This window comes from Leucoraja erinacea, chromosome 2 (assembly GCF_028641065.1).
Source record: "Leucoraja erinacea ecotype New England chromosome 2, Leri_hhj_1, whole genome shotgun sequence".
Lineage (NCBI taxonomy): Eukaryota > Metazoa > Chordata > Chondrichthyes > Rajiformes > Rajidae > Leucoraja > Leucoraja erinaceus.
The window spans coordinates 26,506,748-26,529,691 of record NC_073378.1 but is presented as its reverse complement, the minus strand read 5'-3'; the positions used below and the strand labels follow the sequence as shown (position 1 = coordinate 26,529,691).

Below are 22,944 nucleotides of genomic sequence, written 5' to 3'. Positions count from 1 at the left end.
CATCTTTGGTTCTGTCTTTCTTCTCTCTTTTGGCAAAGGAATCTCCTCCGTCCCCTCCGCCTTTCCTCAATCCCCCACCTTTCCATGTTTTATTATTAATGTTTAATGTTTTATGTGTCATTCCTAACTGTCACTGTACGTCATGTTCTCACTTGAGGGCGGAGCACCAATTGCTTGTATGTGAATACTTGGCCAATAAATTAATTCGCTTATTATTCTTATTTATTCCCACCTCCTCATCGACCCTCTAACCCATTTCCCCCCCACTTCTCCCTTTTCCACCATCCTCCCCCCTCTATCCCCCACCCCACCCCCCACCCACACCCCATACCCCCCTCTTTTCATCCACTCCCCTCCACAACCTCTTCCCCCCTCTTTCCCTCTGTAACCCTATCCCCTTCCCCATCCGGAGCATCATAGAAAACAAAATAGGTGCAGGATTAGGCCATTCGGCCCTTTGAAGATGATCCTGGCTCTCCAACCCCTCCCCACTTTTCTACAACCCCCTCCTCCACACTGCAACATCCTCAATCCTCCTCCATTCCATTTCCCCCCCTCCCCACCCATCTTTATTCCCTCATCAACCCCCCTCCTCCCTGTTCCCCTTTGCTTCTCCCGTTTCCACCATCCTCAATCCCCTCCTCAGTCTGGACCTCTCCACCCCCTCCCCCCCCTCCTCAATCCTCCCCATCCCCCTCCACCTCTCTACCCCCCCATCCTCCATTCCCTCCCCCCCTCTCTGCACCGTCCTGCCACCCCCTCCTCCCCTTCCACCTTTACTCCCTCATCAAACTAAATTTAAGGTAGCTCTTTCTTCCTATAAAACCGTTTCTGGCTCAAGTCCTCCAACCACCGCCTCCAGTTTAAATTCCATTTGGAATATTTTGGAGGACCAAGAATCCCCCTCCACCCTTCTCAATCCTCCCCATTCCCCTGCTTCTCTCTACATCCCCTCCCCTTCCCCCCACTGCACCATTCTCAATCCTCCTTCGTCCTCCACCTTTTTTCCCTCCTCAAGCCCCACCCCATCTCCACCCTCTCCCTCAACCCGCCTCCCCCCATCCACCCCCCTTCATCCCCCATCCCTCCTCCGTCCCCCATCTCTCCCCGCCCTCATCCACCCTTCCCCTCCCCCATCCCCTCCTTCACCCTCCCCCCCTCCCTCATCCTCCTCCATCTCAATCCCCTCCCATCCTCCTCACCCTGGGCCTCTCCTGCATCGGGTCCTGGTTCTCGCCCTTCGCCATCCGCTCCCTGTCCTTCCTGGGCTTCCTGACGCCTCCCGGGGCCGTGGCCGTGGCCGGGGCCGGAGCCGGAGCCGGGGCCGTGGTGACGTCGGCGGGCGGCGGCGGGTTGAGCTGTGGGCCTTGCTCGGCGCCCTGAGCCTGGGCCTGTCCTTGATCCGCGTCCGGAGCCGGAGCCTCGGCCTGGGCCTGGAGCTGGTCGTGCTGTGGGGCCGAGGCGGGAGCGGGCTGTGCGGGCAAGGCCTCAGGCTCGGCGACGGGAGGAGTTGGTGGAGGTGGAGGTGGCGGCTGCGGCTGCGGCTGAGGTGGGGCAGCGGCGGCGGCTCTCGCTGGCTGCGCCTTCGCCCCTCTGCCTTTGTCCTTCTTCTTCTTCTTGTCTCTTTTGGCGAAGAAATCGTCGAGGCTCTTGTGCTCCTGCTCGGCCATGGCGGCGGTTACCAGGAGACGCGCGGCGCGGCCGATCACTGCGCGCCCATGACCATGCCGGCCCCGCGCCGCGCGGCCTCGTCCTGTCCCGCCCCGCCCCGCCCCGCCCCGCCGCAACCGGAAACACCACCGCCCTCCACAACCAATCACAGCCGCATCTCCCGCCCCCAGGCCCTGACTGACGGCCACGCCCACCAATCACAACCGCCGCACGTACAAAGCCCGCCCCCTCAATCCACCGACTGACAGCCCCAGAGACCAATTGGCCGTATTCGCCAATCACAGACGCCGCAAGTCAGATCCCGCCCTCCGCCTGTGATTGACGGCCACGCTCACCAATCACAGCAGCGCACACACAAAACCCGCCCCCCCAATCCATTGACGGACAGCCCCAGTGACCAATGGCGGTCGACGGTGCGAGAGAGCCCGCACTCTTCCTGCCGAGTGGCGGTCGTGTCCGCCAATCACAGGCGCCGCAACGCAGATCCCGCCCTCCTGCTGTGACTGACGGCCCCAATCACCAATCGCTGGCCAATTAAACCCAATACGTCCCGCCTCCGTCCGCTGCCCGTCAGTCACCTCCCTCCACCGCCCTCTGAGGCAGAGAATTCCGCAGACTCACCACTCTCTCTGTGTGAAAAAGTGTTTCCTCATTTTCCACAATTCTCTGCCTCAGAGGGCGGTGGAGGCCGGTTCTCTGGATACTTTCAAGAGAGAGCTAGACTGGGCTCTTAAAAATAGCGGAGTCAGGGGATATGGGGAGAAGGCAGGAACGGGGTACTGATTGGGGATGATCAGCCATGATCACATTGAATGGCAGTGCTGGCTCGAAGGGCCAAATGGCCTCCTCCTGCACCTATTGTCTGTTGTCTCATCTCCGTTCTAAATGGCTTACCCCTTATTCCTAAGAATGGGCCGACTGGGCTTGTATTCACTGGAATTTAGGACGAGAGGGATATCTTATAGAAACATATACCAAGGGGAAATCATGCTTGACAAATCTGGAATTTTTTGAGGCTCGGTGCTGGGACTTCAGCTATTTACAATATACATTAATGGTTTAGATGAAGGAATTAAAAGTAATATTAGCAAATTTGCAGAGGACACCAAATTGGGTGGCAGTGTGAACTGTGAGGAGGATGCTATGAGTAGCAAGGTGACTTGGACAGGTTGGGTGAGTTGGCAGATGCAGTATAATGTGGATAAATGTGAGGTTATCCACTTTGGTGACAAGAACGAGATGGCAGATTATTATCTGAATGATGTCAGGTTAGGAAAATGGGAAGTACAACGAGACCTGGGTGTCCTGTACATAAGGTCACTGAAAGTAAGCATGCAGGTACAACAGGCAGTGAAGAAAGCGAACGGCATGTTGGCCTTCATGACGAGGGGAGTTGAGTATAGGAGCAAAGAGGTCCTTCTGCAGTTGTACAGGGCCCTGGTGAGACCACACCTGGAGTATTGAGTGCAGTTTTGGTCTCCTAATTTGAGGAAGGATATTCTTGCAATCGAGGGAGTGCAGCGTAGGTTTACAAGGTTAATTCCCGGGATGGCGGGACTAACATATGATAAAAGAATGGGTCAACTGAGCTTATATTCGCTGGAATTCAGAAGGATGAGAGGGATTCTTACAGAAACATATAAAATTATTAAAGGGATTGAACACGCTAGCTGCAGAAAAAATGTTCCCGATGTTGGGGGAGTCCAGAACCAGGAGTCACAGCGTAAGAATAAGGGGTCAGCCAATTAGGACTGAGATGAGGAAAAACCTTTTCACCCAGAGTGGTTGCGAATCTGTGGAATTCTCTGCCATAGAAGGCAGTGGAGGCCAATTCACTGGATGTTTTCAAGAGAGAGTTAGATTTACTTCTTAGGACTAAAGCAATCAAGGGATAGGGGGAGAAAGCAGGAACGGGGTACTGATTGTGCATGACCAGCCATGATCATATTGAATGGCGGAGCTGGCTCGAAGGGCTGAATGGCCTACTCCTGCACCTATTTTCTATGTGTAGGAAAGAACTGCAGATACTGGTATAAATCAAAGGTAGACACAAAATGCTGGAGTAACTCAGCGGGACAGGCAGCATCACTGTAGAGAAGGAATGGGTGATATTTTGGGGTGGAGACCCTTCTTCAGACTGTTCTTCATTATGTATCTTATTTTTGTTATTTTTAGAATGTGTTAAAAGTATGTTTTGTTTGATGTGGGGGGGTTGGGGGAAACTTTTTTTCAATCTCTTACTTCGACGGAGATGCGATTTCTTTCCATATCAATAGACAACAGACAGTAGGAGTAGGCCATTCGGCCCTTCGAGCCAGCACTGCCATTCTATGTGATCATGGCTGATCATCCACATTCAGTACCCCGTTCCTGCCTTCTCCTCTTCTCCTCATAGAGCCCTATCTAATTCTCTCTTGAAAGCATCCAGAGAACCTGCCTCCACCGCCCCCAGAGGCAGAGAATTTCACACTCACAACTCTCTGTGTGAAAAAGTATTTCCTCATCTCCGTTCTAAATGGCCTACCCCTTATTCTTAAACTGTATCTCTGTCCGCACTGCGGCCTAACGTCGTGAAGTTGGCGGCCTTTCCTGGAGACCGCCCGGGGCGCTCCAAGCCGCGGGAGTCTGCGGGACTTTAACATCGCGGAGCTTGCGATCTCTTTGCCGGGGATCGTCAAGCCCGCGGTCTCTGGTAAGAAGAGGCCGACTCTGGAGTTCCAAGCCGCCGCGGAGAGAGTTTCAACTGCCCCGACGTGGGAGTTTCGATCACCCCGACGGGGCCTTCGATCGTCGGCTGCGGGGGCTTCGATCGCCCCGACTGCGGATGGTTTAACTTCCCTGACCGCGGGAGAACAAAGAGGAAGAAGATTGAACTTTATTGCCTTCCATCACAGAGAGGATTGTGGAATCCACTGTGGTGGATGTTTATGTGGTTGTGTTGTGTGGTTGTGTGCCTTGTTGCTTTTCACTTAGTATGGCTGCATGGTAACTCAAATTTCACTGTACCGTAACTGGTACCTATGACAATAAACTGACCTTGAGACATTGAAACCTTGACCTATGCAAGACCAATCACAGCCGGCGGGAACCACAGAGCCCAAACCTCCTGGTCCTGACCGACGGGGCCTGTGGACTTCAACACCGTGAACCCCGCGGTCTCCGGGAAGAAGAGGCCGACTCGGAAGCTCCATGCTCCGATCCATCCCGACGCCAGAGTTTCCATCATCGATCATTCCATGCAATAGTGATAATTTTTCAAAACTCTTTAGATTCTGGAGTAGTTCCTGAGGATTGGAGGGTAGCTAATGTAACCCCACTTTTTAAAAAGGGAGGGAGAGAGAAAACGGGGAATTACAGATCAGTTAGTCTAACATCGGCAGTGGGGAAAATCAGTTGTGGGGAAAAAGAGTCAGTTATTAAAGATGGGATAGCAGCACATTTGGAAAATGGTGAAATCTTTGGACAAAGTCAGCATGGATTTATGAAAGGTAAATCATGTCTGACGAATCTTATATAATTTTTTGAGCATGTAACTAGTAGAGTGGATAAGGGAGAACCAGTGGACTTTCAGCAGGCTTTCGACAAGGTCCCACATAAGAGATTGGTATGGAAACTTAAACCACACGGTATTGGGCGTTCAGTATTGATGTGGATAGAGAACTGGCTGGCAGACAGGAAGCAAAGATTATGAGTAAACAGGTCCTTTTCAGAATGGCAGGCAGTGACTAGTGGAGTACCGCAAGGCTCAGTGCTGGAACCCCAGCTATTTACAATATATATTAATGATCTGGATGAGGGAATTGAATGCAACATCTCCAAGTTTGCGGATGACACGTATCTGGGGAGCAGTGTTAGCTGTGAGGAGGATGCTAGGAGGCTGCAAGGTGACTTGGATAGGTTGAGTGAGTGGGCAAATGCATGACAGATGCCGTATAATATGGATAAATGTGAGGTTATCCACTTTGGTGGCAAAAACAGGAAAGTAGACTATTATCTGCATGGTGGCCGATTAGGAAAAGGGGAGATGCAACGAGACCTGGGTGTCATGGTACACCAGTCATTGAAAGTAGGCATGCAGGTGCAGCAGGCAGTGAAGAAAGCAAATGGTATGTTAGCATTCATAGCAAAAGGATTTGAGTATAAGAGCAGGGAGGTTCTACTGCAGTTGTACAGGGTCGTGGAGTATTGCGTACAGTTTTGGTCTCCTAATCTAAGGAAAGACATTCTTGCCATAGAGGGAGTACAGAGAAGGTTCACCAGACTGATTCCTGGAATGGCAGGACTTTCATATGAAGAAAGACTGGATAGACTCGGCTTATACTCGCCAGAATTTAGAAGATTGAGGGGGGATCATATAGAAACTTTCAAAATTCTTAAGGGGTTGGACAGGCTAGATACAGGAAGATTGTTCCCGATCAGATTCTGATTCAGATTCAGATTCAATCTTTATTGTCATTGAGCAGTGTACAGTACAGAGACAACGAAATGCAGTTAGCATCTCACCCAGAAGAGCAAACATAGAATAATGGATCAGTAAAATATATATATGTACATACAGTAGCAGTAGAGCAATTTTTCTTTGGGAAGGTGTGTCCGGGGGGTGGGTGACTGGCAATCACCGAGGTGCAGAGTTAAGTTGTGTAACAGCCGCAGGGAAGAAGCTGTTCCTGAACCTGCTGGTCCGGCAACGGAGAGACCTGTAGCGCCTCCCGGATGGTAGGAGGGTAAACAGTCTGTGGTTGGGGTGAGAGTAGTCCTTGGCGATGCTGAGTGCCCTCCGCAGACATCGCTTGCTCTGGACAGACTCAATGGAGGGGAGTGAGGAACCGTTGATGCGTTGGGCAATTTTCACCACCCTCTACAGTGCTTTCCGGTCAGAGACAGAGCAGTTGCAATACCATACTGTGATACAGTTGGTAAGGATGCTCTCGATGGTGCAGCGGTAGAAATTCACCAGAATCTGAGGAGACAGATGGACCTTATTTCATTTCCTCAGGAAGAAGAGATGCTGATGAGCATTCTTGACCAGAGTTGAGGTATTGTGGGTCCAAGAGAAGTCATCAGAGATGTTGACCCCCAGAAACCTGAAGCTGGAAACATGCTCCACCTCCGTCCTGTTAATATGGATGGGGGTGTGCGTGCCACCCCTTCTGTAGTCCACAATGAGCTCCTCGGTCTTCTTGGAGTTAAGGGCCAGGTTGTTGTCAGCGCACCTTGCTGCTAGGAGCTGGACCTCCTCCCTATAGGCCGACTCATCGTTGTTGCTGATGAGGCCAATCACTGTTGTATCATCTGTATACTTGATGATGGTGTTAGTACCATGTACAGGTGTGCAGTCGTAGGTGAAGAGGGAAGAGAGGAGGGGGCTCAACACACAGCCCTGTGGAACGCCGGTGTTCAGGGTGAGGGTTGAAGAGGTTTGGTTGTCTGACCTAACAGACTGGTTAGAAAGTTCAGAATCCAGTTGCAGAGGGAGGGGTCGATGCCCAGGTCGCTGAGTTTGGTGATCAGTTTTGAGGGGATAATGGTGTTAAATGCTGAGCTATAGTCGATGAACAGCATTCTCACGTAGATGTCTCTGTTGTCGAGGTGGGAGAGGGCGGAGTGAAGTGCCGTTGAGATGGCATCCTCCGTACTCCTGTTCTTGCGGTAGGCAAACTGATAGGGATCCAATGTGGGGGGTAGGCAGCTTTTGAGGTGTGCCAGGACCAGCCTCTCGAAGCACTTGGTGATGATGGGAGTAAGTGCAACTGGGCGGAAGTCGTTGAGGCTTGCCGCAGAGGAGTGTTTTGGCACCGGCACGATGGAGGTGGTTTTAAGGCACGTGGGGACAACTACTTGGGCAAGTGACAGGTTGAAGATGTCAGTCTAGACGTCTGTCAGCTGCACAGCACAGGCCCTGAGCACGTGCCCGGGGCTGCCGTCAGGGCCAGCAGCCTTTCGTGTATTAATCCTGCTCAGTGCCACGTACACGTCGTAGGGGATGAGTGTGAGGGGTTGGTGATCAGCAGGAAGCACAGCCTTGATGGCTGTCTCTAGATTGTCCCTGTCGAAGCGGCCATAAAAGTGGTTAAGCTCCTCAAGGAAGGAGGCGTCGCTGGATGTGAGGGTGATGTTGGAGGGTCTGTAGTCCGTGATGGCCTGGATGCCTTGCCACATGCGTCGGGGGTCAGAGTTGTTATTGAAGTCCTCCTCGATCCTTAGCTTGTAGCTATGCTTGGCCTTCTGGATGCCCCTCTTCAGGTTAGCCCTGGATGAACTGTAGGCTCGAGCATCGCCTGACCTGAAAGCGGTGTCCCGTGCTTTCAGCAGTAGCCTGATCTCGCTGTTCATCCATGGCTTCAGATTCGGGAATGTGGTAATCCGTTTGAGGGAGGTGACACTGTTGATGGTGGAGTTTATAAAGTCCAAAACAGAGGATGTATAAGAGTCAATGTCTGTGTGGGAGTCAAGGGTGGCCTGAGCTGCAAACGCATTCCAGTCAGTGTTTCCAAAACGCTGCTGAAGTGTGGAGTCCGCCTCCTCTGACCAAACTTTAACTGTCCTCACTGTGGATTTAACACGTCTGATGTGTGGGGAGTACTTTGGGAGCACGAACAATGAGAGATGATCAGACCAAAGATCTTTGGATCAGACTCTCCAAGGTGGGGGAGGGGGAGTCTTTGTAAGCTTCAGCCATATTTATATAAACTTTGTCCAGTATCGTGTCTTCTCTAGTGGCGAAGGAGACATGTTGGTGGAATTTGGGGAGTACAGTCTTCAGGTTGGAGTGATTGAAGTCACCCGCAACAATGAAGGCTGCCTCGGGGTTATGAGTCTATTGTTTGCTAATGGCAGTATGCAGTTCTTTCATTGCAAGCATAGCATTAGCATCAGGAGGAATATAGGCTGCAGTCACAACAGTGGAGGTAAACTCTCTGGGCAGATAGAACGGTCTGCATTTAACAATGAGGAACTCTAGGTTAGCTGAGCAATGACTCTCGATGATTGTGGTGTCCGTGCACCATGCACCGTGCACTGGCAAAAAGAGGAAAGCAGACTATTATCTAAATGGTGGCCGACTAGGAAAAGGGGAGATGCAGCGAGACCTGGGTGTCATGGTACACCAGTCATTGAAAGTAGGCATGCAAGTGCAGCAGGCAGTGAAGAAAGCGAATGGTATATTAGCTTTCATAGCAAAAGGATTTGAGTATAGGAGCAGGGAGGTTCTACTGCAGTTGTACAGGGTCTTGGTGAGACCATACCTGGAGTACTGCGTACAGTTTTGGTCTCCAAATCTGAGGAAGGACATTATTGCCATAGAGGGAGTGCAGAGAGAAGGATTCCTGGGATGTCTGTCTTATGAAGAAAGACTGGATAGACTTGGTTTATACTCTCTAGAATTTAGGAGATTGAGAGGGGATCTTATAGAAACTTACAAAATTCTTAAGGGGTTGGACAGGCTAGATGCAGGAAGATTGCTCCCGATGTTGGGGAAGTCCAGGACAAGGGGTCACAGCTTAAGGACAAGGGGGAATTCCTTTAAAACCGAGATGAGAAGAACTTTTTTCACACAGAGAGTGGTGAATCTCTGGAACTCTCTGCCGCAGAGGGTAGTTGAGGCCAGTTCATTGGCTATATTTAAGAGGGAGTTAGATGTGGCCCTTGTGGCTAAGGTGATTAGAGGGGTATGGAGAGAAGGCAGGTACGGGATACTGAGTTGGATGATCAGCCATGATCATATTGAATGGCGGTGCAGGCTCGAAGGGCCGAATGGCCTACTCCTGCACCTAATTTCTATGTTTCTATGCTTTATTTACATAAGACACAGACCCCCACCTCTGATCTTACCGGACGGAGTCTGTTGTTCTGCTCGCTCGGAGTACATGACGCCCCGTTAGCTCGATGGCGCTGTCAGGAACGTTGGTGTTAAGCCATGTTTCTGTGAAGATCAGGATGTTGCAGTCTTTGATCCAGTTGTGAGAGGTAATCCGTAGCCGGAGTTCGTCCATTTTGTTTGCCAGTGAGCGTAAGTTGGCGAGGAAAGGGCTAGGAATCGCTACCTTGTGTGGGGCTAGCTCTAACCTGGCCTTTAACCCACCTCGGCATCCACGGCGGTGCTTGCGTTCGCGTCGCCGTCTGTGGGTGCTTCCGGTCGGCCGAGCTGACTTGGTGCGCACTGGTGTTCTGCCGCTCCGTTGCTCCGCTGTTCTGGCTCGTTCAGGAGCGAGACGGAGTTCGCCCAAAAAGTTGTTGTAGCTGCAGGAACCGAAGTTCAGAAGTTCCTGTCGGCTGTATGAAAGGAATGCAAGACTGCTCCGTGTGAGCAGACTTGAAACAAGTAAGTAAATTATTGTTAGTTCGCAAATTCCCGTGAGACATGAGCCCGTGCCACCGCCATTTTTTTCCCCCCGATGTTGGGGAAGTCCAGAACAAGGGGTCACAGTTTAAGGATAATAGGGAAGTCCTTTAGGACCGAGATGAGAAAAACATTTTTCACACAGAGAGTGGTAAATCTGTGGAATTCTCTGCCACAGAAGGTAGTTGAGGCCAGTTCATTGGCTATATTTAAGAGGGAGTTAGATGTGGCCCTTGTGGCTAAAGGGATCAGGGGGTATGGAGAGAAGGAAGGTACAGGATACTGAGTTGGATGATCTACCATGATCATATTGAACGGCGGTGCAGGCTCGAAGGGCCGAATGGCCTACTCCTGCACCTATTTTCTATGTTTCTATGTTAAGGATCTGTGTGGCCGGCCAATCGAGGCGGAGAAGCGGTACATCCCGCCCCCCACCATTGCTTCTCTCTCCACAGATGCTGCCCGTCCGTCTGTCTGTCCCACTGCAGTTTTACTTTTTGCATCTTATGTTCTTCAGCATCTGCAGTTCCATACATGCCGAGAGAGAGAAAATAGACAATAGGTGCAGGAGTGGGCCATTCGGCCCTTCGAGCCAGCACCGCCATTCAATATGTTAAACAAGGAACTGCAGGGGGAGAGGGAGAGACCGACCATGTCACATGTGAGGGGGAAGAGAGAGAGAGAGAGAGAGAGAGACCGTGTCACATGTGAGAGAGGGGGGAGACCCCTGTCACGTGTGGGGGAGAGAGACCTGCCGAGACCATGTCACGTGCGAGGGGAGAACGCGAGCGAGCGCGTGTGTCACGTGTGTGGGGGGGGGGGGGGGGGGGGGGTTGACGTGCGGCGTTGCCGTGGTGATGAGTGTGTGGTGCCGGGGCCTGTGTGAGCGGCGGCGGCGGCGGAGAGGGGTCGTCTCTGTCCGACATGGTGAGGCCAGGAGCGGGACGATGCCGCCCCTCGTCGCCCTGGCCCTGGTGCCGAGGGGGAGTGAGGGGAGGGGGAGTGAGGGGCGGGGGAGTGAGGGGAGGAAAGAGTAAGGGGGGGAGAGTGAGGCGGGGAGAGAGAGTGAGGGGGGGGGTGAGGGGGGAGAGTGTGAGGGTGGGGAGTGAGGGGGGGAGAGTAAGGGGGGGGGTGGGTGGGGGGGGAGGGGTGAGGAAGGGAGACGAAAACATAGAAACATAAATAGGTGCAGGAGTAGGCCATTCGGCCCTTCGAGCCAGCACCGCCATTCTCTGTGATCATGGCTGATCATCCCACAATCAGTACCCCGTTCCTGCCTTCTCCCCATATCCCTTGATTTCCTCAACCCTAAGAGCTAGTTAGGAAGTTTGGGAGGAAAGGGATAGAGACCAACCCCCCCCCCCCCCCCCCCCCCCACCCCCCCCCGGGTCTAACTTCCATTACCCCCCTCCACCCTCGTTCTTATATTTCAAATTTCCAAATGTCTCTGATTATCAGTGATTGAGTTTCAAAGTTGGCAGGTCATGTATGAAGGAACTGCAGATGCTGGTTTAAACCAAAGATAGACATAAAAAGCTGGACAGGCAGCATCTTTGGGCAGAAGGAATGGGTGACGTTTCGGGTCGAGACCCTTCTTCTGAAGGAATGGGTCATGTTTTGGGGTCGAGACCCTTCTTTTGAAGGGTCTTGACCCAAAACTTCGCCAATTCCTCCCCAGAGATGATGCCTGTCGCACTGAGTTTACTGCAGCTTTTTGTGTCTTATCTTTGGCAGGTCATGTTACAGTTGTACAAGTCATTGTTGAGGCCTCATCTTAGGAATATAGCATTCAGGTTTGCTCGCCATCTTATAGGTAAAGATGTTGTCAAGCCGAACAGGGCGCAGAGATGATTTACGAGGATGTTGCCAGGACTCGAGGGGCCTGAGCTGTAGGGAGAGGTTGAGTAGGCAGAGACCCCTTTCCAGGCAGCTCGTTCCATAAACCCACCACCCTTTTGTGTGGGAAAAAGTTACTCCTCAAATTCCTATTAAATCCCACCTCCCTCACCTTAAACCTACGCCCTCTGGTTCTCGATTCCCCTACCCTGGGCAAGAGACTCTGTGCGGCTACCCGATCTATTCCTCTCATGATCTTATACAACTCTATAAGATCACCCCTCATCCTCTTGCGCTCCATGAATTAGAGTCCTAGCTTCTCTGACTCCCCCTCGAGTCCCGTTCGGGATCAGTGATTTCTTGGGATAGGAAATTTACGAGATGTTTTTCTCTCTCTCAGGCTGAGTTGGGATTAAATGAACACCATCAGAGCGCTGTCATCAGCTACATGCGCTTTGCTCGTTCCAAAAGAGCACTGAGACTGAAAACTGTAGATTCTTGTTTTCAAGATCTGAAGGACAGCAGGTATCATACTTCTCAACTATTGATTAGAAGATTGATTATTGCATATTGTGCCTAACTGCTAAACATTGATTGGAGATTTGGGGGTACCACCGAGTCCGTGACGCCCAACAATCACCATCAGTAGTTCTGTGTTGTCTCATTTTTGCATTCATAGGTCATAAGGAATAGGAGGATAATTAGGCATTCGGCACCTGTGACACCTGTACTAATCAAGAATCTATCTCTGCCTTTTTTTGAAAACCCAATGACTTGGCCTCCACTGCCTTCTGTGGCAAAGACTTCCACAGATTCACCACCCTCTGACGAAAGAAATTTCTCCTCATCTCCTTCCTAAAAGAACGTCCTTTAATTCAGAGGCTGTGACCTCTAGTCCTAGATGCTCCCACTAGTGGAAATATCCTCTCCACATCCACTCCCTACACTCTAGGGACAAATTTACAATTTAACAAAGCTAATTAACCTACAAACCTGCACGTCTTTGGAGTGCAGGAGGGAACCAGAGCATCCGGAGAAAACCCACGTGCTCACAGGGAGTACGTGCAAACTCCGTACTGGCAGCACCCGTAATCTGGATCGAAGCTGGGTCTCTGCTGCTGTGAGACAGCAACTTTACCGCTGCGCCGCTGTACTGCTCTATAATGTGTAGGAAGGAACTGCAGATGCTGGTTTATCCCGAAGGTGGACGTTTCAGGTCGGAACCTTTCTTCCGAAGAAAGATTTTGACCCAAAACATCACGGTCATGGTGGCGCAGCGTTGGAGCTGCTGCCTTACAGCGAATGCAGCGCCGGAGACCCGGGTTCGATCCTGACTACGAGTGCTATCTGTACGGAGTTTGCACGTTCTCCCCGTGACCTGCATGGGTTTTCTCAGAGATCTTCGGTTTCCTCCCACACTCCAAAGACGTACAGGTTTGTAGGTTAATTGGCTTGGTAAATGTAAAAATTGTCCCTAGTGGGTGTAGGATAGTGTTAATGTGCGGGGATCGCTAGTCCGAGCGGACCCGGTGGGCCGAAGGGCTTGTTTCCGCGCTGTATCTCTAAAATTAACTAGAAATCACTCATCCATTTTCTCCAGAGATGCTGCCTGACCTGCTGAGTTACTCCTGTGGTTATCTGCACTACAGTGTGTTTTGATATAGAGTCATAGTCATGCAGTGATACAGGGTGGGAACAGGCCCTTCGGCCCAACTTGCCCACACTGACCAACATGCCCCATCTACACTAATCCCACCTGCCTGCATTTGGCCCATATCTCTCTAAATCTGTCCTATCCATGTACCTGTCTAAATGTTTCTTAAACGATAGTACCTGCATCAACTACCTCCTCTGGCAGCTCGTACCATACACCCACCACCCTTTGTGTGAAAAAAGTTACCCCTTAGATTCTTATTACATTTTTCCCCCTTCTAAAATTTCAATCATCAACTTAATGTTTTTTGGCAGATGTAAGACTGAAACTTTGTGAAATAAAAGCAAAACATGACTTTTCTTGTCTAGTTATACTGAAACTGTCTGACAGGTGAACAAAATATTTACCCACTTTAGCATTAGATTTAGCCTGGTGGGGAGAAGCCCCTTATCTCTCTTCCCAATACGAGGGCTTAAACATGTAACCCTAACAGCATATTTTGCTATGCTAGGTTTAGGTTTTCCGCAATGTTCTTAGTTTAGAGATACAGCGCGGAAACAGGCCCTTCGGCCCATCGGGTCCAACCAACATTCCCCGCACACTAACACTACCCTACACACACTAGGGCCAATTAACATTTATACCAAGCCAATTAACCTACATACCTGTACATCTTTGATAACCTACAAACCTGTACACCAGTAACATTAGCAAATTTGCAGATGACACAAAGCTGGGTGGCAGTGTGAACTGTGAGGAGGATGCTATGAGAATGCAGGGTGACTTAGACATGTTGGGGGAGTGGGCAGATGCATGGCAGATGAAGTTTAATGCGGATAAATGGGAGGTCATCCACTTTGATAGCAAAAACAGGAAGGCTGATTACTATCTAAATGGCGTCAAGTTGGGAAAAGGGGAAGTACAACGGGATCTTGGGGTCCTTGTACATCAGTCTATGAAAGTAAGCATGCAGGTACAGCAGACAGTGAAGAAAGCGAATGGTATGTTGGCCTTTATAACAAGAGGAATACTACTGCAGTTGTACAGAGCCATAGTGAGACCACACCTGGAGTCTTGTGTGCAGTTTTGGTCCCCTAATTTGAGGAAGGACATTCTTGCTATTGAGGGAGTGCATTTTAGGATTACAAGGTCAATTCCTGGGATGGCGGGACTGTCATATGCTGAGAGAATGGTGCAGCTGGGTTTGTACACTCTGGAGTTTAGAAGGATGAGAGGGCATCTCATTGAAACATATAAGATTGTTAAGGGCATGGACACGCTAGAGGCAGGAAACATGTTCCCAATGTTGGGGGAGACCAGAACCAGGGGCCACAGTTTAAAAATAAGGAGTAAGCCATATAGAATGGAGACGAGGAAACACTTTTTCTCACAGAGAGTGGTGAGTCTGTGGAATTCTCTGCCTCAGAGCGCGGTGGAGGCAGGTTCTCTGGATGCTTTCAAGAGAGAGCTAGATAGGGCTCTTAAAAATAGCGGAGTCAGGGGATATGGGGACAAGGCAGGAACGGGGTACTAATTGGGGATGATCAGCCATGTTCACATTGACTGGCGGTGCTGGCTCAAAGGGCCGAATGGCCCACTCCTGCACCTATTGTCTATTGTCTATCTTTGGAATGTGGGAGGAAACCAAAGATCTCGGAGAAAACCCACACAGATCACGGGGAGAACATACAAACTCCGTACAGACAGCGCCCATTGTCAGGATCGAACCCGTGTCTCCAGTGCTGCAAGCGCTGTGAGGCAACAACTCTACCGCTGCGCCACCATTTCTTCCCAGCTGTTATCAGGCAACTGAACCACCCTACCCACAACCGGAGAGCAGTGCTGAACTACTATCTACCTCATTGGTGACCCTCGGACTATCATTGATGGGATTTTGCTGGCTTTACCTTTCACTAAACGTTATTCCCTTATCATGTATACAATGGCTCGATTGTAATCATGTATTGTTTTTCTGCTGACTGGATAGCACGCAACAAAAGCTTTTCCCTGTACCTCTGCACACGTGACAATAAACTAAACTGTAACTGTAAAATTCCCGGATGGTACTTTTATGTTGTCAGCCAAAATGTGTTTAGTGTCTTTCAGTTATTGTTCCTTGCTGACTGTTCAATGGTGACATTGTAATCATGTGTACCGAGGTACAGTGAGATTCTATTCCACCCCAGTTCTTCTTACCGGCCCTTTGTCCATCATCGACTACCACCACCCTCCTCTCCGGTTCCCGGACTTCGGGGGTGAGCAGGGGCCGGGCTTGGCAGCTTCCCAATCCTGCAGTCAACAGATAATAGGTACAGGAGTAGGCCATTTGGCCCTTCAAGCCAGCACTGCCATTCAATGTGATCACGGCTGATCATCCACAATCAGTACCCCATTCCTGCCTTCTCCCCCGTCTACTGACTCCGCTATCTTTATTGAGCTCTATCTAGCTCTCTCTTGAAAGAATCCAGAGAACTGGCCTCCACCGCCCTCTGAGGCAGAGAATTCCACAGACTGTGAGAAAAAGTGTTTCCTCATCTCCGTTATAAATGGCTTACCCCATATTCTTAAACTGTGGCCGGGCAGTCATGGTGACGCAGCGGTAGAGTTGCTGCGTTACAGCAAAAGGCAGCACCAGAGACCCGGGTTCGATCCCGACTACGGGTGCTGTCTGTATGGAGTTTGTACGTTCTCCCAGTGATCTGCGTGGGTTTTCTCCGAGAACTTCGAAATACATGCAGGTTTGCAGGTTAATTGGCTTGATAAAAATGTTAAATTGTCCAAAGTTGGCGATATGCAGAGTGCTGCCCTGCCGACTATAAAAATTCAGAATTTTCAGAAGGCGGCCCCTGGTTCTGGACTGTTGGGGTACGGGTGTGGTTCACCCGGACCTCCTGCTATACGCGGCTCACTGGGAAATCTATGTCTCTATAGAATCTTTCAGTTAGTACAATAAAACTCCTGCATATTAGCTTTATTATCATGTGTACCAACGAACAGTGAAAAGCTTTGTTTAACATGCTGTCCAAACACTCCAGATACACCATACATCAATACAATCCAGTCTAACTCGTTGAATACATAGAGCAAAGGGGAAGATACAGAGTGCAGAATATAGTTCACAGCATCAGTTCCAATGTCTGCAATGCAGTAGAGGTGAATCGGACAGTACCCTAGCTTAAGGAAGGGCTTTGTTTAACGTGGGGAGACTGGTGCACAGACAGCCACTCCACGGTCCTTGACAGATCTGGGTCAGGATCCAGTGGCATGGAGTCCAAGACGACCGGAGACCCTTTTCTGTTAGTAGGCTTCTTCTTAAGGAGGAAGCCTGATAACAGAGGGGAAGAAGCTGTTCTTAAATCTAATGGTGCGCGCTTTCAAGCTTAGAGTCATACAGTGTGGAAACAGGCCCTTCGGCCCAACTTGCCCACACTGGCCAACAATGTCCCAGCTGCAGATAGAGTTAGATAGAGCTCTAGGGGCTAGTGGAATCAAGGGATATGGGGAGAAGGCAGGCATGGGAATGTCGGTGCTGTCTCGAAGGGCTGAATGGCCTACTCCTGCACTTATTGTCTATGTTTCTATGTTTCTATCTAAACACTAGTGCCACCTGCCCGCGTCTGGTCAATATCCCTCCAAACCTGTCCTATGCACGTATCTGTCTAACTGTTTCTTAAACGATGGGATTGTCCCAGCCTCAACTGCCTCCTCCGGCAGCTTGTTCCACACACCGACCACCCTTTGTGTGGAAAAAGGTTACCCTTCGGATTCCTATTCAATCTTTTCCCCTTCACCTTGAACCTAAGTCCTTCTGTACATTCTGCCGGACGGGAGCGGGGAGAAGAAGGAATGACCGGGGTGATTATCTTGATTATGATAGCGGTAGTGAGTTTGGGCAGATGGGGCTCGTCAGCCTGGGAAGGCAGTTCATCTAAGAGAGGGAAAATTCCAGAGATTTAAAACCTCCGCTTGTGGTCATATCCAGTCATGGAAAAGGCTCCTGGAGTAAACCTCAAGAAAATCCGGAGTCGGAGCCCTTAAGGCAGTTCGTCGTTGTCTACAACCTTGCTCTGGCAGCTCCTGCGACAGCGCTGCTGTTCCTGTGGATCGATCAGCGACATGGAGAGGGGGACGTGCTGCATGGGCAACAGCCTGCCCTCCATATAACATTGCCCAGGCTTGCATCCGACCACACATCACCTGCAAAACTAGGATGCATCACCCATGGTCAGTCGTGACCGGAGGGGGCTTACTAGTGAGTTTGCGTATTGAATTGGGTTTGTACTTGGCTGCACGGTCGTGGATGTATAAGGAGCAAAGCTCCATGTCAATATTGATCCAAATACTAAAATACTGTCCCCTTGCAACTCGTGTGAGGATACCTTGAGCAAATAAGTGGAGGATTCAGCTGTTGCCGTTCATTCTCGGACACTGCTGAACAACATTTTCTCCTGGCAGAGCATTAAAAGCTTAAGTTTAAGAATCTATCGAGGGCTGCAGTCTCTGGATTATTATGTGGGTTGAATGCAAATTGATGCAGAGATGTGAAGATTAGAACATGGGTCACGATTAAAGGAGGGATGTGGAATACTGTCACCCTTGTATTGGGATAGATAGGTATTGTATTGTGTGCTTTATCATTGTCACGTGCACCGAGAGACAGTCAAAAGCTTTGTTTGCATGCAATCTGGTCAAATTAAATCGTACAATACATGTGTACAATCATGTCAGATGTCCTCCTCCGACTAAGGAAGGAGTAGTGTTGGTGTGCTCCCTTGGTGTAGTTTCAATCAAGTACCGCAGGTAGTGCAAAGAGGACAGAATATAGTGTTTCAGCATCATCTTCTTAGGCCCCCTCAGTCATGGCTGACCATGGGTTGGAGGACACCTGTGCATGACTTTGTTTAACGTGGGGAGACTGGTGCACAGACAGCCACCCCACGGTCCTTGACAGATCTGGGTCAGGATCCAGTGGCATGGAGTCCAAGACGACCGGAGACCCCTTTCGGCCTTCCCAGCCATTGTGATGCTCCAATAAAGTTAGCCATCGTCCTCCGCCTGTTCCACCGTTGAGGTCTTGGTTGGATTGGCTCTTTGTCAGAGTCCTCCCCCTCGACCTTACCTCCATGGGTGGCCCTACCAGGAGCACAGCTCCAGACGGCATCGCTCTCAGGATCTCAGGACCACACAAGCTTCTCCACCACGACAAGGTGACAATCCACGGAGCGTCATAGTGTTACAGTTACAGGTAGAGTGCAGATATAAAGAAGAGCAAGGTCTGCAATGGGGTAGGCTGGAAGATTGGGACTACACAGCTTCTGGCAGGACCATTCAGAAGGCAGATAACAGCGGCGAAGAAGCTGTTCCTGTATCTGCTGCTTCTATTTCTTCCGCCCGATGGGAGGGGGTGGGGGGGGGGAGTTGGACGCTATCTATGGTCATAGAGTGAGTGATACAGTGTGGAAACAGGCCCTTCGGATCAACTTGCCCACACCGCCCAACATGTCTCAGCTACACCACTCACTTGCCTGCGTTTGACCCATATATCACTCTAAACCTGTCCTATCCATGTACCTGTCTAACTGCTTCTTAAACAGTTCGTTCCATACACCCACCACACTTAGTGTGAAAACGTTGCACCTCAGATTCCTATTAAATCTTTCCCCTCTTTACCTTGAACCTATGTCCTCTGGTCCTCGATTCCTCTACTCTGGGCAAGAGACTGTGCGATCTACCCGATCTATTCCTCTCATGATTTTATACAACTCTATAAGATCACCCCTCATCCTCTTGCGCTCCATGAATTAGAGTCCTAGCTTGCTCACCCTCTCCCTCGAGTCCTGATTGGGATCACTGATTTCTTGGGATAGGAAATTTACAGGATATTTTCAGGATGCATCGACCCAATCTATTCCCCTCATGAGATCCTCTATAAGATCACCTCTCATCCTCCTGCGCCCCAAGGAATAGAGCCCCAGCCAGCAACATCCTCGTGAATCTTCTCTGTACCCTTTCCAGCTTGATAACATATATGCTACAAGTTGGCAAGAGTCGTTGGAGACATGCGGAGCTTCCTTCCTCTAAGGAAGTCGTGGCATTGGTGTGCTTTCTTGGCCAAAGCTTCAATATAGAAACATAGACGATAGGTGCAGGAGTAGGCCATTCGGCTCTGCGAGCCAGCACCGCTATTCACTGTGATCATGGCTGATCATACAAAATTAGTACCCCGTTCCTGCTTTCTCCCCATATCCCTTGATTCCTTTAGCCTTAAGAGCTAAATCTAACTCCCTCTTGAAAACTCTTTGTCCATGGTTGGTCCAGGACAAATTGTTGCTGATATTTATGCTTGAGAACATGAAGCTGTCAACCATCTCCACTTTGGCACCATGCATGCTGACTGGGCCACGCACTCCACCTCACTCTCTACAATCAATAACCAGCTCCCTCGTCTTACGGACATTATGGGAGAGTTGGTGGTCTTGACACCATGAGGGGCGTGGGGGCGACACAGTGGCAAAGCTGGCAGAGCTCCAACTTCACAGCGCCAGACATTCGGGTTCGATCCTGACTTTGGGTGTTGTCTAGAGATAGAACAATACAACACAGAGACAGCTGAGTTGGAGTTTAGTTTATTGTCACGTGCACCGAGGGACAGTGAAAAGCTTTTTGTTGCGTGCTGACCAGTCAGTGGATAGACAATACATGATTACAATTGAGCCATTCAATAGACAATAGGTGCAGGAGTAGGCCATTTGGTCCTTCGAGCCAGCACCGCCATTCAATGTGATCATGGCTGATCATCCCCAATCAGTACCCCGTTCCTGCCTTCTCCCCATATCCCCTGACTTCACTATTTTTAAGAGCCCTATCTAGCTCTCTCTTGAAAGCATCCAGAGAACCGGCCCTCATCCTCTTGAAGAACCGGCCCCTCAGAGAATTCCCCAGACTCACCACTCTCTGTGAGAAAAAGTGTTTCCTCGTCTCCGTTCTAAAGGGCTTACTCCTTATTCTTAAACTGTGGCCCCTGGTTCTGGACTCCCCCAACATCGGGAACATGTTACCTGCCTCTGCCGTGTCCAAGCCCTTAACAATCTTATATGTTTCAATGAGATACCCTCTCATCCTTCTAAACTCCACAGAGTGTACATGCCCAGCTGCTCCATTCTCCCAGCATATGACAGTCCCGCCATCCCAGGAATTAACCTTGTAAACCTACTCTGCACTCCCTCAATAGCAAGAATGTCCTTCCTCAAATGAGGGGACCAAAACTGCACACAATACTCCAGGTGTGGTCTCACTAGGGCTCTGTACAACTGCATTCACAGTGTACAGACACATGATAAGGGGAATAACGTGGATAATGTTTGGTGCAAGATCGAGTCCGAGTAAAGATCCGAGGATCACCAATGAGGTAGGTCGTAGCTCAGGACCGCTCTCCAGTTGGTGAGAGGATGGTTCAGTTGCCTGATAACAGCTGGGGAAGAAACTGTCCCTGAATCTGGCGGTGTGCGTTTTCACAGTCTTTTCCTGTTTCGGTCCACAATGTCTGTGCTGGAACATGATGCCAAGTTAAATTAATCTCCTCTGCCTCCAGGAAGCGAGCGGGCAAGATCATCTCTGACCCCTCACCCTGGCCTCAAACTCTTTGAATCACTTCCCTCTAGAAGGCGACTCCGGATTGTCAAAGCTGCCACAGCCAGACATAAAAACAGTTTTTATCCACAAGTAGTTGCTCTACTAAACAGTCAAAAATCTGTTGCCTCCCTTTGATCTGGTATTTTGTTGGTTCACATGCTTGATCAATGGTGTTTTATCATTAATGTTTTATTATTATTAATGTTTAGTGTTTTCTGAGTCATTCGTAACTGTCACTGTACGCCATGTTGTTACTTGTGGGCGGAGCACCAAGGCAAATTCCTTGTATGTGAATACATGGCCAATAAACATACTCACTTACTTACTCACTCACTCTGCCTGCACATGACCCATATACCTCTGTTTCCCTGTACATCCATGTGCCTATCAAATGTCTCTCAAATGCAACAATCCTTGCTTCAATCACCGTGCCCTGCAGTGCGTTCTCGCCACCCACCATCATCTGTGTCCATTAAAAAAAAAAGACTTGTCCTACACTTGACTTCTTTAAACTTTCCCCCTCCCTCCTTTTAGTTTCAAAGTCAAAAAAGAAGCGTTGAATTTAGGTTAATGTTTAGTTTAGTTGAAATAAAGAACTGCAGATGCTGGTTTATACCAAAGATTGACTGTGACGTTTCACAGAGTGCTGGAGTAACTCAGCGGCCCAGGCAGCATCTGTGGAGAACATGGATAGGTGACGTTTCACAGAGTGCTGGTGTAACTCAGCGGGTCAGGCAGCATCTGAGGAGAACATGGATAGGTGACGTTTCACAGGCTGCTGGAGTAACAGTGGGTCAGGCAGCATCTCTGGAGAAAAAGGATGGGTGACATTTCGGGTTGGGATCCTTCTTCAGACTCTGACGTTTCGGGTCGGCTTCAGTTTAATGTCATGTGTACCATGTACCGAGGTACGGTGAAAAGCTTTAGTTGTGTGCAAACCAGTCAGCGGAAAGACAATACATGATTACCATCAAGCCGTCTGCAGTATACTGGTACAGGATAAAGGAAATAACGTTTAGTACACGATAAAGTCCAGTACAATATTTGATTTGAGTTAGTCTGACTTCATTTGCCTGTTGGAGGCATACGGAGTCTGCGCCGACCAGCTATCCCCGTACACTAACACTGTCCTACACAATTGGGACAATTTACAACTTTACCAAGCCAGTTAACCTACAAACCTGTACACCTTTTGTGGACTGCTAACTAGTCAGCGGAAAGACTATACGAATGAATGAATGAATAAGTTTATTGGCATATTCACATACAAGGAATTTGCCTTGGTGCTCCACCCGCAAGTGACAACATGACATACAGTGACATTTAGAATGACAAATAAAACATTAAACATTAATAATAAAGCATTAAATCAAGGAATACAATCAAACCACCCACAATGTACAGATACATGACATATTGGCAGCATGGTGGCGCAGCGGTAGAGTCGCTGCCTTACAGCACCAGAGACCCGGGTTCGATCCAAACTACAGGTGCTGTCTGTACCTTCTCCCCGTGACTTGCATGGGTTTTCTCCGAGATCTTTGCTTTCCTCACACACTCTAAAGACATACAGGTTAATTGGCTTGGTGTATAGAAATGTACCATTGTCCCTAGTGTGTGAAGGACTATTGTGCAGGAATCGCTGGTCAGTGTGGACAAGGTGGGCCGAAGGGCCTGTTTCCGTGCTGTCTCTTCAAACTACAAAACACAAATGAAAAAGAGAGTGATGTGAAATGCCGTTGTCCAGATGATAAGATCAAGTTCAAGTTACATTTATTGTCACATGCACCAATTGTTACAGTGAAATTTGAGT

At 49.7% G+C, this 22,944-nt stretch overlaps 2 protein-coding genes across 5 annotated transcripts in view; one reads left to right on the top strand and one right to left on the bottom strand.

The window, feature by feature from the left end:
- Nucleotides 1–1,774, bottom strand: part of cdv3 (carnitine deficiency-associated gene expressed in ventricle 3) — a 38,948-nt gene extending 37,174 nt beyond the window's left edge. For 2 of the 4 annotated variants that reach the window (XM_055653597.1, XM_055653582.1), the window contains exon 1: nt 1,203–1,771. In XM_055653597.1, the coding sequence (XP_055509572.1) occupies nt 1,203–1,670 (468 nt within the window). In that variant the 5' untranslated portion in view covers nt 1,671–1,771. Of the gene's footprint in view, nt 1–1,202 lie in introns of all 4 variants that reach the window. The other 2 variants (XM_055653590.1, XM_055653604.1) reach the window with 2 other exon arrangements.
- Nucleotides 1,775–10,820: 9,046 nt separating this feature from the next.
- lztfl1 (leucine zipper transcription factor-like 1) overlaps nt 10,821–22,944 on the top strand; it is a 42,619-nt gene continuing 30,495 nt past the window's right edge. Inside the window, exons 1-2 of the mRNA XM_055653572.1 lie at nt 10,821–10,936; nt 12,246–12,370. Coding sequence (XP_055509547.1) covers nt 10,934–10,936; nt 12,246–12,370 — 128 coding nt within the window. The 5' untranslated portion in view covers nt 10,821–10,933. The remainder of the gene's footprint in view (nt 10,937–12,245; nt 12,371–22,944) is intronic.